Genomic DNA, 16484 nt, shown 5'->3' with positions numbered 1-16484 from the left:
TATATATTTTTTTTTTTTTTTTTAATGTAGCCTACATTTATAATATACTTTGTATTATACCTTTGCATCACATAAAATTACAAAAAAAGTTAACGCCTATGTGAGGGTGTTTCCAATAGGCCTACACCGGAAGTGAAGGTAAAGTTCTCTCTCTTCTGACTGCCGTTATCAATCTCTCTTTATTTTGATCCTCTTCTGTTGTGAAAACACTTTTGTGAATTTTACATTTTGCTATTGAGCAAGTGGGAACATGAAAAATATCAAATGTAATTATCTCATTGATTTGTGTAGGCTAATCATGTAATTATTCTCACATTCAAGTTTACCCAGCTATGACGCCTTCTGCTTCTGAGAAACCCGGAAATGTGAAAAGGGTCAAACAATGATAGGCCACAGCTAAATTAGATGTATAAAACTTCGGTTATTATCAAATAACGAAAAAAAAGGACGTAGAGTGTTTTTTTACAATAAAGGCTATGGAGGCCTTCAAATTGCGCTTCATTGTAACTTTATGTTCAGATTATAAGTTCGCACAACTCGGCTAAAATATTATTTCTTCTGCGTTACGTCATTTATTGTTAGTGTTCTATTTTAAGTCTTTGATGTTCTGGATGACATTTAGTGCTGATTTTTTTTGTGTAAGTTTTTTTTTTTTTTTTTGTATGTTTAACAAAAGGCTACCCTATTCAGGCAGGCACCGTTATTGCCTCAAGCGTTATAGCGCTAACCATCAGCAGAGGGAGCCAGTGTTCTGGAAGTATATCCCAGACCCATTTAAGTTTGGCTGTGGAGTAAACTGCTAACTTTGGCCAAGGCTATGAATAAGGTAAGCTACGTTCTTTTACGTACGTTTATTAATTAACGAGACAATTTGGTTGTGCAATAAATGCCAACCTAGGTTGAGTATTGCATCTGATTTGTTGTAATGCATCATGATTGTTTAGAGATCATGCGTCTTGAATAATGCGGTTAAAAACAATGTATTTGACATCTTATCTGTTCCCCTTGTTGTGTGGTTTATCTTCCTAACCTTTTGATTGGAGGCAATCATGGAGGTTACTATCTTTTTGTTTTTCTAAGTTGTTTCCAAATGGACAGAAATAGAGTCATCCTCATCTGTCCATTTCCCTTACACGTGAACATAAACATAAACAAAAACTTATGCAACCAGAGAAACGACACTGGTGGCAGAAAGAGTATTATTATGCATCACTCTGTCAATAATGCTTCCAAAGCAGAAACAAACCCCAAAATATCTCTGGGTAGACTGGATGTCATTGTCAAGGAAAAGAAAACAACCTGTATGAGTATAAACAAGTGGTTTGGTAAACACGTTGTTTTTGACCTATGTAGGATTAGTGCTTGCATTTTTCTGAGGCACTGTACATACGAGAAGGCCATTTATTCATTTAATCATTAAATTATATGACTTGTTTCACATAGAAATGAAGCTGGATTTAGAAACGGTACAATTCAGCAACCAAATATTCCATTTTGAATCAAAATGCTGGAAATTAAGTAAAAATCTGATACTTAGATAATTCTTGAAACATTAGCCTATATAACAATCATATATTTTGCAGTAAGCATGTTCTGTCTTGTAAACAGGGCTTGACAATGACACCCACCAAATGCGTGTGGATTTCAGCAGTGGCGTGTAACGCAGTCACTCCACTTTGGCGGGTTGAATTTTATATACTATATATTCATTTTTATTTTGTAGTCTTTTATAAAGGCATCTAAAATAATAAACTAAGTGCAATGTAGTGTTGTCAAAGAAATAAATTTTTCGATACATGTCGATAGTGAAATAAATGAAACGCTTAATACTCATTTTCTGCAGAATAGATACACGATATCAGCTTCTTTCCCTCTCTCTCTCTTCGATAGCGAGAACAAACCCGCCTCCCCTCACTCACTCATTTAATTTGCTCCGGATGAGTATTGTTGGTGTTACAGGGCTTGAATTTCGACGTGGGATTGCACATATTGCACATAATTTTACTCATACCCGCAGATTTTGTGCTCACACCCAAAGTGCACGCACATAAAGCCGCCTCTCAGCACTAAATAGAGTTATTTCTCGCTGCTTATTGCGCTTAAACCGTCTCGGCAAGTATTCACGTAAATACAGTCAGTTATGTTTTAAGTGAACGTAAAAGTTGAGATTAAGAAAGAAAACGCATGTGTAATGGTATAATGGATCCATGCATCAGGTATTAAAGTGACAGCAACCTAATATACCGGCTGCCAAATTATGAGATAATATTAAAAATATCTATATGGCGGTTTTGCCCCATGGTATCAATGTCAAAATTGTGGCCAGTGAAAATGCTGAGTGGCTAGTAACCACTAGCTGGTGAGCAAAAAAAGTTAACATCAAGTCCTGGTTGTAACAATGGCATCTGTGGATGGATATAAGATTCATTGAAACCAAAGGGGTTTAAACCATTACTAAAACAAGGTCAAGACTTAGCAGGTAGACAGCATGCATGAAAACAGATCACAAGGTCAAAGAATAGACTACGATAAACAATGCATGATAAGGGAAATGTGAATGCTGGCCTGAAATTGAATGTTTTGACTTGAGATAGACTAAAGATGAACACTTAAGATCAGACACAAATCTGGATATGGAAGACATTTCAAAACTTGCATTAAAGTCCCTGATGCAAAATACTGTGGTTAGGATGGAAAAATAAAACCCTGTACTTAAAGAGGTCAAACTGTTTGTGGGTATGTAGTTATGATTCAAGCTGGACACAAGACTGTACGGATAACTGTAGGTGAGTGGAGGCTGGCAAAGTCATTGCATTCAACTTTTTCTAGTTGGGTCCTTTTTTGAGATTTCGTTGACAATATGTGTGCATTTTTAATGCTTTAGAATAGCATTGCACATAGTTTAATAAAAAAAGCATATATAATTATTCATTAAGTGTTGCCAAAATGTTTTTTTTTTAAATAATGTGTTGCCAAAACCTTACTAAGCTCACAGGAGTAACATTTTTGTTGATGTGTATTATGAACATTTATTAAATGTTATGTAAGACACTTGTAACTGCATTATTGGTTTCTCTGTTAGCTTCAGCAGTTGTACCGCTGTCTTCATTCACGAACTGACCTCAGGATTTCTTTTTGTCCGTTGGCTGGCTGTCGGTAATTCTCTGAATGGTTTAACTGTGAATTTGGCGTAGTGACATGATTAGTATGCATCTGCTGTTTAATAATGTGCAACGGCCAGAACAAGGAGTACTAATCTAACAACAATAACTATGTCAGTGGTAGCGCATCTGCTCTTTAGCATATGTTTAGTGGTATTGAAAGAAATGTACGCTATGTGACTAACTTTCTAACTGAAAGCTTTAAAAAAAAAAATTGATCCAGTGGCTGTTTGCCAATTGCTGGAGCAAAACTATCTTATCGCATTTTAATTATAACCAGTAGAGTTGTAGAGAAGGCAAAGGCATTGGGAAAGAAAACTGTTTAGATGTGAATGATATGGAGGTTGTTTGAAATTTCACAAAAATTTATTGAAGAAGCCGTTTGAATGAATTATAAAAAATATATATATATATTTTTAAAAAATCATTTAAAAATATAATTTTAATGGAAGTGTCAAAGGTAACAAAGATTTATATTCCTTTCTGCTGGAGAGAGCAAAGGCCAAAGCTAGAAATATCCCAATATTCTTCAGCCAGTAAAAGCTGGTCTTATCATTGTAAAGTGCAGATTTTATCAGTTGATGAAGCTCTTTCCAGTCTATTAGAATCCCCACACTTCGGAAAGAGCAGTGTGATATTTATAGCTGAAGATGAAGGGGTGGGTAGCAGGGTCCAGGGGTCTTCCTGAAATGATCAGTCAGGTTGTTTCGAGCAGCAGAGCCACCAGCAGGCTGTGTGTGGGAGAACGCTGCCAAAGATCATCTGCAGCTTTCCTCCTTTGGCCTGCAAACCCTTATGTTGAAACAGAGAAAGAGCTTCACATGTTTATATATCCCTATGACAGCAATACTTTAACATAACAATGCTTTGCAGTGATGCATTAAAGTTGGGATAGAAAATGGGATAACAATGTGCTGTACACAGTACTACACACACACTCACTCACACACTCACTCACAGTACTGTAAAAAATTGGATATGTACGTTTTTTTAAATATTGTTATGCTCACCAAAGCTTTTATTTTATCAAAGATACAGTAAAAAAGTGAAATATTTTTACAAGTTAAAATAACAGTTTTCTATTTTAATATGCAAAGCTGAAATTTCAGCATCATTAATCCAGTCTTAAGTATCACATGATCCTTCAGAAACCATTCCAAGCCTGATTTGTATGTTCATTTCTGAAATACATAACTTAGTTACAGATCACTCTAAGTTATAATGTGGACTCATGCATTTTCTGTAAAGCTGCTTTGAAACGATGTGTATAGCGTGAAAAGCACTCTACAAATATGTGAATTGAATTAAATGAATATGCTGATTTGGCACTCAAGAGTTATTTTTATTAATGTTGTATTTTTGTGAGGATACATTTTTTCAGGAGTCTTTGATGAATAGAAAATTCAAAAGAGCTGAATTTATTTGAAAATCTTTATAAAAGTATTTACTGTCAATTGTTTTCTGTGCAGAGACCACGTTTTCTGTGATGGTTTAGGTGTATTGTTAGTGCAAGTGGACAGAATATACAGTTTGTACAGTATAAAAACCATTACATCTGAAGTCCCCATAAAACATGGAAACCAGTGTGTGTGTGTGGGGGGGGGCAAACAGTTTGTCTTGTAACAAAGAAAGCGCTACCCGATGAACTCGCGATTATTCTGGATGCTTCAGAAACAATAACTTCCGACAGGCCACCTTAGTGGCTCCGACGTCCCCGTCCCCCATTCTTTCATGTGAGTTTCCTGTCTTGTGGCGCGCCACTGGACCTTAAACAAGGAGCCTGATCTGGCTCTCGTCCCATTCAGGAATCAAGACAGTGGACGCATAGTCATTCTCTATTTACTATGCAGATCTCCCTCTTATTCTCACACTCTCTCTCTTTCTTTGCATTGCCAAAGTCTGGCTGTCTTTGTTTACTAGTAAAGGGGAGGGGGGTGTCCTTGGGTCTTCCTCCCACACATAATCCCCCTCTCTTTTTGAATCACGGCAAAATCAATGACTGGGTCCAAGCCTCGGAGTCACTATGCCGAGACTGTCCCGCCCTTGCCCCCTCCTCATCCATGACACATGTTCCACGGCACGTACCTTGTCTCTCCCTGCTCTCGGTTTGGCTCCGGCAGAGCAAACAGTGGTTTGATCAAACAAGATGACAAGTGATTCCGAAAGATTTCTAGCTATGACAACAAACACAGTGTCTGTAGGCAATACAGAACTTGTCTATGTGTATCCAAACACTTTATTATTGTGATGTTTACTAAAACAGAGGAAATAATATACAGCGATATCCAAATTGTTTTTAGTTTTGTGAACTGCAGAGCCATGACAGATAACACAATGACTCTAAGGCTTTAGGCTTTTCTGTATGGTCTATCTATCTATCTATCTATCTATCTATCTATCTATCTATCTTTCTATCTATCTATCTATCTATCTTTCTATCTACAGACTGAGCACAAATAATTATGGGAGTGTTTAAATGCAGCTGCCTATCAGTGAGTACCGAATTGAGTTGAAATAGTCTTGGTTATTGGACCCAGAGTCCGTCTGTGCCTATTGATTCCTGACCCGCACCGCAAATGACAACGTAAATATTATTTTACCCGTTACATCAAATATTAGCGGTTCACCCCGTCAGGTACCCGGCCGCATGCAGGACTCTGCTATGATGACCCCTGTCCACCGTTGAAAGCCCCTACAGCGGGCATGCAAGTATCAGATCTGGACCTTGGATCTGTGAAAGAAGATTCAGTTCAACTCAATTCACATTTATTTGTAGAGCACTTTTCACAATACACACCATTGCAAACCAGCTTTACAGAAAATGCACGAGTCCACGTTATAATTTACAGTGATCTGTTATCAGAGGTAACTGTCTAAGTTATGTATTTCAGAAATGTACAAACAAAATCACAGTTAGCGAAAAAGGTATTCATTTAAAGGGGTCATATAATGGTACATGCACTTTTACAAGTTGATTGCACTGAAATGTGTGTTGGCAGTGCCTGTACACAACCATCACATAATGATAAATATCCATCCAGTGTTTTTTTTATCTCCTTATATGTTTTCCGCTGTCTCAAATCGAGCCGTGTGACGTCACACGGTCGGACGCCCCTCCCACGATTGTTAATTGACAGCAGCGTTTCAACACAGACCCGCCCCGAGCGAGCTGTCATCATAGTCCGCCATTGTTGATACGCTGGAGCAGAATGCCGTCTAAGCGATTGTGGTGTTCTGCTCTTGGGTGTAATAATGAACACAGCAGTCATTTTGATGTTCCTAAATCCGAACCGCTGAAGACGCTTCAGTTTTGCTTTCGAAGGGTATATTCCCCATGATCAACGTCAATGCTTTCATGTTTGCGCGAATTCTCACCAGACTGCTTTATAAACGAGAGTCAGTAGTTTTTCTAAGAAGCTGCTCCTGAAAAAAGAATCAGTACCAACTATTCGTGTTCCTGCTGCACCTCCAGAAGAAGTGAGTGTAAAGTTTTATTCATCACTGACGAGCCTACATTTACCGAAAAAAAGTTTTTCATGACCATAGCTGTAACATCAATCTGTCAATGAACTAACGTATACATCTGTAAACACAGAGCGTTCGTATCTCACTACTCTAACGGTACCCTGCCAGTACATACAAAGATAGATCAAAGTGACATTACGTTAACTAACCATTCATGTTCAAGCCTTAATTGTCGAACTTCTTCGGGGTCGTCATCTTGTTTTGGGTCCGACTCCGGTTCAAATTGATACGGTTGCACTGATGTGTCCTCAGAGATTCCCGCTGCTATTCTTTCTCCAAAATATACCCTCAACTGTTGTCAAGGCAACACTCCACATGTGTTGTGTCAAAACGCCCCACAGAACAGAGGGGCGGGATGAGCAAAGCTCATTATAATTTAAAGACACATGCACTTAAATTGCGTGCTGAAAACAGAGCTGTTTTTGTTACAATACTAATGAGAATTTTTAATTAAAGTATATTACAAACTTTTCATTTAGACCCTAAAGAATCACATTAACTTGTACAAATGGCATTATATGACTCCTTTAAACAATGTAATAATTTAATGCAGAAACAATGAGCTCATTGAAGTAATGAATTCTCGTTTGTTAACAAATGACTATGACATTTAGAAAAATGTAGCATTGCTGCATGTTGATTCAGAGTTGCGTTATCTGAAGTCTTCGCGGGGGTTGGCGCCGCCTCTTCATAGGTGTTGGGCATCTGAACTCTTCATAATAGGCTGGATCCAAACTGGAGCTTAACTCAGGAGGGGCATCCCAAGATAAAACAGAGAAGCAAAGAGAAAATAATTAGCATAGCTGCTGTTCATACCATTAAGCAAGAATAATCAAGTGCATTTGATCTGATATAACTGTATAAGGTTAGGAGATGCATTATATGAATGCTAGGCTAAAGAGATGCGTCTTTAATCTAGATTTAAACTGGGAGAGCGAATCTGAGCCCCGAACATTATCAGGAAGGCTATTCCAGAGTTTAGGAGTGTGAATGTGAAATGTGAAGACACTACTAGGTACTATCAAAAGTCCAGAGTTTTGTGACCTTAGAGATCATCTGGTCCGATGAATCCTGTTTTCTTGAACATCGTGTAGATGGCTGTGAACGTCGTATAAGTGGGGAAGTGAGGGCACCAGGATGTACTGTGTGATGACAACAAGAAAGTGGAGGGAGTGTGATGCTCTGGGCAATGTTCTGCTGGGAAATCATGTGGATGTAAATTTGACACGTGCCACATACCTAAACATTGTTGAAGAACCCTTCATGACAATGGTGTTTCCCGGAGGAAGTGGCCTCTTTCAGCAGGATAATGACCCTGCCACGCGATCAGGAATGAAGAGTTCAAGGTGTTGCCCTGGCCTCCAAATTCCCCAGGTCTCAATCCAATTGAGCCTCAACAAGTTTGATCCATCAGTGGGTTGCCGCTGTTTTGGCAGCATGTAGAGGACCAACAACATATTAGCCGGTCATAATGTTTTGGCTCATCACAGTCATTGTCAGAATTTTTGGCACCCTTGGTAAATATGAACAAAGCCTGTGAAAATAAATTTGCATTGTTAATCCTTTTGAGGTTTTATTTGAAAAAAAAATTAATTGCACCCTTTTATATTTCATTATTTTTTGCAACCTCTTTTTGCCAAGATAACAGCTCTGAGTCTTCTCCTATAATGCCTGATGAGTTTGGAGATCAGAGAATCTCTCCAGATTCCCAGGTCCATGTTGGTGGTTCTTCTCTTCAGTTCACCCCACTCATCTTCTGTAGGGTTCAGGTAAGGGGACTGCATGGGATCACATGGCAGAAGCTTCACTTTGTGCTAGAGTTCTAGCAGAGGCAGTCAAGTTTTAATTTTTTTAACTGTTGGTATTTGATAGTGTACCAGGACCTCCGGGAGAAAAATAGGTCCACAATTTCAAAGATCCAGCACTATATTTAAAGGAGAACTTTTTAACTTAATAAAACTATCTAGAAATCATTTGGATGGTTAAACAACCTGTTCTGGTGATATTGGTGACTTTCCCCGCTCCCCCCAGCGTTCCCAGGCGGAAAACCAACCTTGCAACTTGGGGTAACAAGATAGAAATTGGAAGTCTCGTGAGAAACGAGAACGAACGAGAAACACGAACTGCTTTATGGTTGATAACAGAATACAAAATGTACATGTCAATGTTCTATGATAATGTGTATGATGTATTACCCTCGGTTGACATAGCTCCACACGATAAAGTTGGCTTGCTCCGATCATAACAAATGCACATGAGCAGCGGTTGAAAGGGGGAGGAGGGGAGGATTTTTTATGACAATGTTGTGAAATATACGCCCCACAGCTCTAGGGGGAGCTCGAGGGGAAAACATGCGACAACAAAAGTGAAAATCAGCGAAGAAATGACTAGAGGTGCCGAGTTCTGCTTTAATAGTGGGAATTTATCATTCTTTGCACCAAAGCCATCTTGTGTGTTTGCTGCCAAAAAGTTATTTATTTATTTTCATCTGACCATAGAACCCAGTCCTGGTTGAAGTGTCTGGCTACTCAATTTGTTTTTGAATGAGAGCAGAGGATTTTTTTTCTTCTTCTTAAAACCCTCCTAAACAACATGTGGTGATGTAGGTGCTGTTTGAATTTTTATTTTATTTTTTGTACTTTTTGACCGCAAGACTTAAAGGGTAACTGTCGGCAAAATTGAACCTAGGCTCTTTTTGTTAATCTACCCGAGTCAAACATTAGTGTAAAAGCATAATTAGAATGGAAACGCCACTTTTAAGATTGACTGTATTTTCGTTTTCAGTCAAAATACCTTTTGAATGGGAGTGCTAGGGGCACTACAATGATAGCATCCAAATCGCTGGGGGTTTTTTAACACTAAGGAGGCTCGACACAACATAAAACTGTGCTGGAAGTATCACCAGGAGCTCTACACATGAACTCGAGCATTGACTAGGCCTACATTGTTTGTGTACACAAAGTCTGATAAAAAGAAAGGTTTTGTGCGACTCACTTTATCAGTTAGCGTTTCCGGTGGCTGGAATTTTGTCAGTCAAAAGTAGTCGATCTCCGAATGCAACGTAACATGAGGAGAGTAAAGATGGAAAGCTCCTAAAGCTTGTTTCCATATAAATTCTGAGAGTCTAAGTTGTCACGCTTTTCATTGGAATTACAAGTTCATGGCATTTCCTCATATGGAGTCAGTTCATTACGTTGCATTCGGAGATCGACTACTTTTGACTGACAAAATTCCAGCCACCGGAAACACTAACTGATAAAGTGAGTCATACAAAACCTTTCTTTTTAGTAAACGTTGTGTACACCAACAATGTAGTCAATGCTGGAGTTCATGTGTAGAGCCGCTGGTGATACTTCAAGCTCAGTTTCATGTTGTGTCGAGCCTCCTTAGTGTTTTAAAAATAGCGATTTTGATGCTATCATTGTAGTGCCCCTAGAACTCCCATTCAAATGGCATTTTGACTGAAAACGAAAACACAGTCAATCTTAAAAGTGCCGTTTCCATTCCAATAATTTTTTTTACACTAATGTTTGACTCGGGTAGATTAACAAGAAGAGATTAAATTTTGGTGACAGTTACCCTTTAACTAAATTCTGCAATCCTCCAGCTGTGATCCTTGGAGAGTCTTTGGCCACTCAAACTCTCCTCTTCGCCGTGCATTAAGACAATATAGACAAGCATCCTCTTGCAGATTTGTAACATCTTTAGTTACCATGCGGATGACTTGCGGTCTGTGGTGGAGTAGTGAGTTTGATGTGTAATTAAACTCGAGGTTCTGTGGGGTGCGGACTGACTGGATCGACTCCATTCCTAGAGCTTCCGAACAAATGGGTTTTTGGGGGGTTTTTGTGGACTGATGGGGCAGTGAACCCGAGGTTACCCCATGAGTCAGTCCTAGAGCTCCTCCTGTCCGATTGTAGGGGGAAATCGGGTCCATCGGAGACGTCCAATAGATTTCTTAGGCACCGAAATAACACCACAGACACAGTTTAATCCCCATGGGAAAATCTCAGAGTAAAAGGAGTTGTAAAAAATATGATACACCGGTGTTTTGCCAGATAACAAGTATCTGTGTATCATCTTTTTACTCTTTTAATTCATTTTATAACTGTATCATATATATCTTTTAATTTATTTTATAACTGTTTTAATTTTCCTTGCTTTTATTTTTTATTTTTTTTCATTACTTTCTATAAAGCACTTTGAATTGCCATAGTGTATGAAATGTGCTACATAAATAAACTTGCCTTGCCTTGCCTAGTTGATTGGAACTTCTTAATTAAAGGGACAGTTCACCCAAAAATTAAAATGACCCCATGAATTACTCATCCACAAGCCATCCTATGTGTATATGACATTCTTCTTTCAGACGCATACAATCGGAGTTATATTAAAAAATGTCCTGGCTCTTCCAAGCTTTATAATGGCAGTGAATGGCCATTTATGTTTTGATCTCCATCAAAGTGCATCTATCCATAGTAAAAAAGTGCTCGAAACGGCTCAGATGGGTTAATAAAGGCCTTCTGGAGTGAAGCGATGTGTTTGTGTACGAAAAATATCCATATTTTAAACTTCATCAACTAAAATAACTAGCTTTTGGCAGACGGCCATACACATCGATTTACGGTGGAAGACTAACCCCTGACCCGACGCATTGACGAACGCTGAAGCGCAGAGGATAGAGCAAAACAAAACACCAGTCACGACTTAGACGTCTAAAACTATATATATATATATATATACAAATATATATATATATTTTCTTGAGTTGTGTAAATGCACACAAACACGAAAATGAAAGTTAGCAGGCAGTCTGTAATAAATCCACAGGTAAACCCATACACGGAGAACAGCAATCCCACAAAACCATACTATAGACAAGACCCTGACAACAATGAACAGAAACAAAGGAACTTGAGTACACAGTGGTTCAAATGTTGACTGATATCTTACAAAGATGTGATAATATATAGTCTATACTCTTTATTATATACAGAATGGACCATGCACGGTGAACCTATTTAGACAGATTTTGAACCCTGTTTTGTTTTCAGACAGTTTAATATAACTTTCAAAAAGGTCCAGTATGTTACTGCCACTCCTCAATGGCAGCTGTCACACTTGCTAGGCGACAAGAACAATCATCCGTAGGCTAGACCGTCCCATTTAACAACGCTCAGTCTGACTTTCGTGGCCTTAAAAAACATGGCCATGTCCTTCGAAGGATGCAGCCTCTGAATTGGGTTGCAGCTTGTAGTGTATGGCTACGCTGTTGTCAGTTGTCACGTTCAGTTTTTTTTTTGGTTTCATTCAGTCACATGTGTTTCCTTTGTCTATTTTCCCGCCACTTATGAGTTGTCATGGTTACTGATATGTCTCCTTATTAACCTTGCTTTACGACTACTTAAGTTCCTTTGGTCCCTCAGTTCATTGTTGGCTGTTGTCTGTGCACTAGCACACTGTTTCGTATGTCGGCTTGTTATTCTGAGTTCATAATAAATCTTATGATCTTTTATAAGCATCTTCATCTTCTGTGGATCAAAGCGTTACAGCTGTAGAGTTGCAGCCACTGGGCTATAATAATATTCATAGATCTAGCCTGTGACGTGGTTGGCAATAGGGAGCCTATACACACATAAACATGTTTAAAAATGATCGGGAGCTGCTCATAACGTGCTCGGCTTGTAATTCCTGTCGCACAATGCGAGCCGCAACCATACAAGCATCAGCCATTTCCATGAGATTTCTCCCGAGAGTGGAAAAAATCGTATGGATACAAATATCCGGCTACCAGGGTTACAGACTCCTGACTTCTAAGATCATCTAACTGCATGACGTTAATGAGGCAATTTCAAGTGCTTCAGCAATTTATTTGCATAAAATTATTTAAAGATTTTGAATGAATCGCATGCGTTAACGAAATAATGTGTGTACATATTTATATATATTTTGTTAACCATAAAATATTCTTATATTTGGAAGAGGTTTTCATATTGATTATCCTTTGAACTGAGAGAAGCTGGGCCTCATATCCTTATATATACATTGTACAACTGTTGCCCAAACAACCTCTATCCTGGCCTGTCACCCTTCAACAAACAGACCTGGTTGAAAGAGCATGCAAGATAAAAGTAACCAATTAAACTATGGAAACACTAAAAGGGAACTTCCAATTTACTCCACATGAACATACTTTTAATTCAGCCAATAAGTAGTCTAGTTAAAAGCCACACAAATAGGCTAACCTTTGACCCTTAGACAAAATACATAGAGTTCTGGTTTGAATGCCCTCTAGATATGTGTAGATAAACGTTATTGATCCCTGAGGATAAAATCAGGATCTTTGAACTCTGGACACTCTCTGTCTTCCCAGAGACCTAATATGTTTTCCTGGATAGACTCATATCTTCCTGGATTACACTATTGTGTGCCAGCTACTAAGCACGTTTGAAGTTTAATATGTATTGCTGTCGGAGCCAATAGCCTCGTGGGCAGCGCTCTGACATGTGAAGCGGTTGTGCTTTGGGTGACTCGAGTTCGAGTCACAGCTTGTGGACATTTCCTGAACCCGTCCCCCTCTCTCTCCCGCTTCACTTCCTATACTATCCCAAGAAAGTCAAAACGCCAAAAATAAATGATATATATATGTTTGTCCATTTACCAGAAAATATGAAATAGTAGTTCTGATACATTTTCCCTTTGAGCCTATTGTAGAAAACTGTTCACACTGACAAACCTTGTAAGATTTAAGGATTTATAATGTATTTCCGTTCTCCAAACAGCACCTGACACAGCTTAGAGAAATTAAAAATTTGGTCTGCAAATTAGATTGACTTGATCAGCACAGATTTTATCGATACATATGTTTCTAAAGCCTAATCCTGGAGAGTGGTAAAAGTAAACATATTTTGCTGTTCACAATGGAGGGTGATGTTTAAGTTCTCCTGATTAATTCATATAAATTAATATAAATGTAAGAAATAAGGGTGGAGTTGATGTGGTGAAGGGATTCTGGGAGAATTGTCCCACAGGTGAGGTAAGTGACTGCTAATATATATCCAGGAATAGGATAAACTTGAATTTATCCCCTTTTTTCAATTTTATAGTCACAAAACAACCTTCCCTGAAGGTTTTGTTTTGTTTTGTTTTTTCTCCTGAATGTTACCCATTTAGATTTAATTCTTGGGTTTTGGGCTTTTTAACATATGTGAAGATAGTCCCCCTGATTATCTTGGGTGATTGCAAAAAACAACGTTTCAGTCGTTCGTTTGACTTGCCACTTTGAAATTTAAAAAGATTTTACCATTTATCTGAAATAGAAAACTTTTGTAACATTATACACTACCGTTCAAAAAAAATTATCAGTAAGATTATATTAAATTGATCAAAAGTGACAGTAAAGCCATTTATAATGTTAAAAAAGCTGTCTATTTCAGATGCTGTTCTTTTGAACGTTATTCATCAAAGAATCTTGAAAAGAATGGTACACAACTGTTTTCAAACTTGATAATAATAAGAAATTTCTTGAGCATCAAATCAGCATATTATAATGATTCCTGAAGGATCATGTGACACTGAAGACTGGAGTAATGATGCTGAGAATTCAGCTTTGATCACAGGAATAAATTACATTTTAAAATACATTAAAATAGAAAACAGTTATTTTAAATTGTAATAATATCGCACTGCCACAAAGATCTGCCTCCCTGATCCCTGAACAAAACACCAACCTTTTATACAAAGCATAAAGGGGTACATAATTGTGAGTATTGTTTAATTTCTTTGTATTGCCACCTTACCTGGAAGTATGCCAAGTGGAAAATGCAGTTAAAAGATCATTGTAGAAATTGCATTGAGAGGAAGCCCTTTTTAGTACACTGTTTATTTTGTAGACTACTTTGAGAAACCAGATATTATGTGAGTAACAATGAAAGACTAATTCCTTCCAAAACAGGAAGTTGATCTGATAACTATCACGAGACTGTTATATTTAATTTTTTATTTTCAAAGTCATGGATTGAAAAATAAATAAATAGCTAAGCATTACGGAACCGATGAGTGCTGACAATACCTTAAAAAGCTTTGGTTGCAATTAATGGGCTATAGACGGAGCTATGGACAAAACGGAGAGGATCCTGTGAGGACTGGATTCTGAGATGCAGATAACCAGTGAGTAAATTAAACGACCTCAGCCTTTTTTCCTTTTTTTTCTACCTGAGCTTCAACATTTTGTAGCTGTCTCGTGGATGACAGGTCCATTCTCCACCTCTGACATTAGTGAGAGCGTCCACCTTTTCGGCTTAATCGCTTTTGTGGAGAGAGGGGGCATTTGCATTCATAGAAAGCTTGCCAATAGGGTGATGCAAAGCCTGACTGATCGGAGTACGTGCCTCCTGGGAAGGGACGGTGTCATTGTATTTGATCGCGTGTGCGTCCCACAGAGGACTTGAAGCCGCGCGCACGGCTGGATGCGTCTGTGCTCCAGTCTATCCATGTCTTTTGCGCCACCAGTCGAGCTGTCTTTGCGCGATATTTGTCATTTTTAATCATGTGCTTGAAAAATGCCAAGTTGCTTTGCGAATGTTTCACGGTTCAGGTAAGATCCTTACGCTTTTACAAAGTGTGGCTTTACATGTGCGCTTAGCAACAAGTGGAAATGTGTGTTTTTGGCGCGTTAAATTCATATTAAATGCAATGAATAGCAAGCTATACGTTAATCGTTTACGGTTTATCAATGCATAGGGCAAAAGACGAATATAAACTGGCAAAAAAAAATTTAAACACATTTTTTACTGGTATTATTAATAATTTGAAACTACGAAAGTGAGCATGTAAGTGAAAGTGAATTGAATGGAAGAGCAAATAATCACTGGAATTATAATACGAAATAATAATACAAATTTATAAAAATGCTCATATTCTCCTAGTGATCAATCAAATTGCATTTGAATTGGTAAACATGAAAAGCATTTTTCGTAATGGGGGGGGGTTAGGCTATTAGTATTTCTCGTAATGAATTTGTGTTGGAATTTCCCATGCATGACCTGGCATCTTTATAAGCATGAGCTTTACATTACAACGAGAGCTGACTCACTCTATGTAAAAGTCCTGCATCATCAGAAGTTGACAATAGACTAGCAAATTCATTCTGAAAATGAGAGTGACTTTGCAGAAAAAAAAGCTTGTAGACAGATCGGATGTTCACAAATGGCTTAATCTCTGCGAGAAGGGAAAAGAAAGTTATCACAATGTACAAAAAAAAAAGGATATTTAATTGTAAGAACCATTGTAGATTAGGCTTAATTGTACTTTCCTTGACAATTGCATCAATTAATTTTCATAGTCGAAGTCCAAGTATTAAGTGTTCACACAGTCTTTTTATTTGATTTTTTTTTTTTTTTTTTTTTTTTTTAAGGTCAAGGTCCTTGGTTTTTACCAAGGGTTAAACTCGCCACTTTGACAGTGCTCTCTCTTGTGAGGCAAAAAATAGACTAGTTGTTGGCATTTAGTGTTGGCACTTCCCCTGCTACCTTTAACATTGGCTATGATCCTAACTTCAAGCCCTTAGACACTCGTGTAGTTGGCGGTTCCCTCTGCTGGAGAGTAAGGCATGTGATATAGTCTCTCCCCCTCTTTCTGTTGCTATCCTTTAGTCATTCAGTGTATAAGCCTTGTGTTTGTGCAAGGATATGGAGAGTTAGCACATTCTCCATTGAGTGATTCTCTTTAAATCAACCTCTTGCCTCTGCCTGTTTAAATCTAAGGCCCTACAAACAAGTGAATAATTTATTGTCTTTT

At 38.1% G+C, this 16484-nt stretch overlaps 2 protein-coding genes across 4 annotated transcripts in view; one reads left to right on the top strand and one right to left on the bottom strand.

Annotated features, from left to right (window-relative positions):
- tm4sf5 (transmembrane 4 L six family member 5) overlaps positions 1 to 16484 on the bottom strand; it is a 367250-nt gene that overhangs the window by 303439 nt on the left and 47327 nt on the right. The window lies entirely within an intron of this gene.
- Positions 56 to 16484, top strand: part of epoa (erythropoietin a) — a 26240-nt gene continuing 9811 nt past the window's right edge. The window contains exons 1-2 of one of the 2 annotated variants that reach the window (XM_079638983.1): positions 56 to 138; positions 677 to 826. Coding sequence is in view for 1 of the 2 variants with exons in the window: in XM_079638982.1 (XP_079495108.1) it covers positions 15267 to 15282 (16 nt within the window). In the remaining variant the exon portion in view is untranslated. Of the gene's footprint in view, positions 139 to 676; positions 827 to 15047; positions 15283 to 16484 lie in introns of those variants that run through there. The other variant, XM_079638982.1, reaches the window with a different exon arrangement.

The sequence above is a fragment of the Phoxinus phoxinus genome (assembly GCF_949152265.1).
Source record: "Phoxinus phoxinus genome assembly, chromosome: 2".
NCBI lineage: Eukaryota > Metazoa > Chordata > Actinopteri > Cypriniformes > Leuciscidae > Phoxinus > Phoxinus phoxinus.
Note: the sequence above shows the minus strand (reverse complement) of the source record. Positions and strands in the feature narration are given on the sequence as shown.